Raw genomic sequence first — 1888 nt, 5'->3', positions numbered from 1 at the left:
AATCATTTTTCCTCCAGCAGAGAAAGTTCATACTTCTCCAACCTTTCTGCTCTCACACCACATTATTTAAGCTCCCGCCATTCTGCTTCCCTGACTGATATGGGCAGCATTCATCCCCTGGGCGAGGCGTCTACCATCTTTTAAATGGGCCCCTGCAGGCCACTTAATCCCAACACAATCTTTAATTTAGTAAAACATTTTTGTTAAAGTAAACTGAAAACTTTTTTCATGATGTGTTTCTAGGAGCTACCATGACGTAAAACAAACATCTGTCAGCATGTCCTAAAAAATTACCATTGCTAATGCAAATAAAATGACATCATTGGTTAGTTCATGAAACAGATTTGCCTTATGCTGTATTGTGGAGATACATACATATTTTCCTTTTACAGGATACCACCCAGAATGGAGAATGGTACCTTCGTTCAACCCTCTGTATTGAAGCTCAGTTTTGGAGACATCACGTCAATGAGATATTTTTATTGTGTCATAGTTTTATTTGGATACATGCTAAGTCTAGTTTTCAATGGAATGGTTATTGTTATCATCGCAGTTAACAGGAGCCTGCACAAGCCAATGTATAGTTTTATATGTGCATTGTGCTTCAATGGCATTTATGGCAGTAGTTCCTTCTTACCCGCTCTCTTCATAAACCTACTTCAGAAAACTCAAACCACTTCATACACCTTCTGCCTGGTACAAGTATTTTGGATGCATACTTATGGGTCAAATGAGATGACCATACTGGCAGCAATGGCCTATGACCGCTATGTGTGCATCTGCAACCCACTGAGATACCACAGCATCATCACATTATCGACTGTTTTCAAACTGATTGGTGGAGCTTTTCTACAGCCTATTGTAGTGTTTGGTATTCAATTTATATTGACAATTAGACTTCCATTATGTTCGTCAGAAATCCTGAAGATCTACTGTGACAATTGGTCAGTGGTGAGACTTTCTTGCGTTGACACAACGGTAAACAGTTTCTATGGGATCTTTGTGTCTACAACAATGCTGGGAGTGATACCACTTTTTATATTTTATACTTATGTTCAGATATTTAGAGTTTGTTTGAGGTCATCAAAAGAAGTTAAAGACAAGGCCTTTCAAACTTGTTCTCCACACTTCATAAGCATTGCAAATTTTATTACTGATGCCCTCTTTGAGCTCCTCCTCTACAGATTTGTTCCAGCTAGCTTGCCATATGGACTAAGAGTCACGATGTCTGTGCAAATTCTGGTGGTGCCGCCAGTTTTAAATCCTTTAATTTATGGATTGAAGATGAAGAAAATAAGGACTAAGATAAAAGGTATCTTTCGGAGGACAACTGAAAAAAAAATTAATATCATTATTAAGCAGACAAAATAGAAAAATAGTCAGTTGCTGGCTATTTTTCTATTCTGTCTAACTATTTGGGTGTTGTCTGGAGAGCACCGCAGCCTGAGAACCCACCTGTAGACTCCGCCCTGACTGTTGGTATTCCCCAATTTAGAACGCTGCACCTTTCTGTTTGTATGTCATTATTAAGCACCTCTCTACCGTGATATTTTATTTATTGTTGGTGAACCAAGCAGCTTTGTTCACAAGTACAAGGTTGCAGAGCTGATTCGAATGATTCTGCACCTTATGATCACTGTGATTGGTCATAAAAGAGACCAATCACAGCACACATACTTGTGTTTACATTTAAAAACCCTTAGATGAATGTGCGGTTCCTTCCGCCCAGTCTATGTCTGGATAATTAACCACTTGGCGCCCATACTACGTCTATTGACGTCATGGGTTTTCGGTGGTTATATCTGAATGGTGCCTGAGGCCACAGACATCATTCAGATATCGGCGTTTTCAGCCGGCGATTCCCTGCACCATAAGAATGATCATAGCG

The 1888-nt window shown here is 39.6% G+C and overlaps 1 protein-coding gene across 1 annotated transcript; it reads left to right on the top strand.

The window, feature by feature from the left end:
• Positions 1 to 405: 405 nt before the first annotated feature.
• On the top strand, positions 406 to 1371 carry LOC143927086 (olfactory receptor 51I2-like). The gene has a single exon (XM_077451042.1). The coding sequence runs from the start codon at positions 406 to 408 to the stop codon at positions 1369 to 1371; it is 966 nt and encodes a 321-aa protein (XP_077307168.1).
• Positions 1372 to 1888: the final 517 nt, after the last annotated feature.

The sequence above is a fragment of the Lithobates pipiens genome, unplaced genomic scaffold (assembly GCF_037356315.1).
Source record: "Lithobates pipiens isolate NorthernLeopardFrog02 unplaced genomic scaffold, aLitPip1_a1.2 Scaffold_23, whole genome shotgun sequence".
In the NCBI taxonomy this organism is placed as follows: Eukaryota; Metazoa; Chordata; class Amphibia; order Anura; family Ranidae; genus Lithobates; species Lithobates pipiens.
This window is presented reverse-complemented; position numbering and strand designations above follow the sequence as displayed.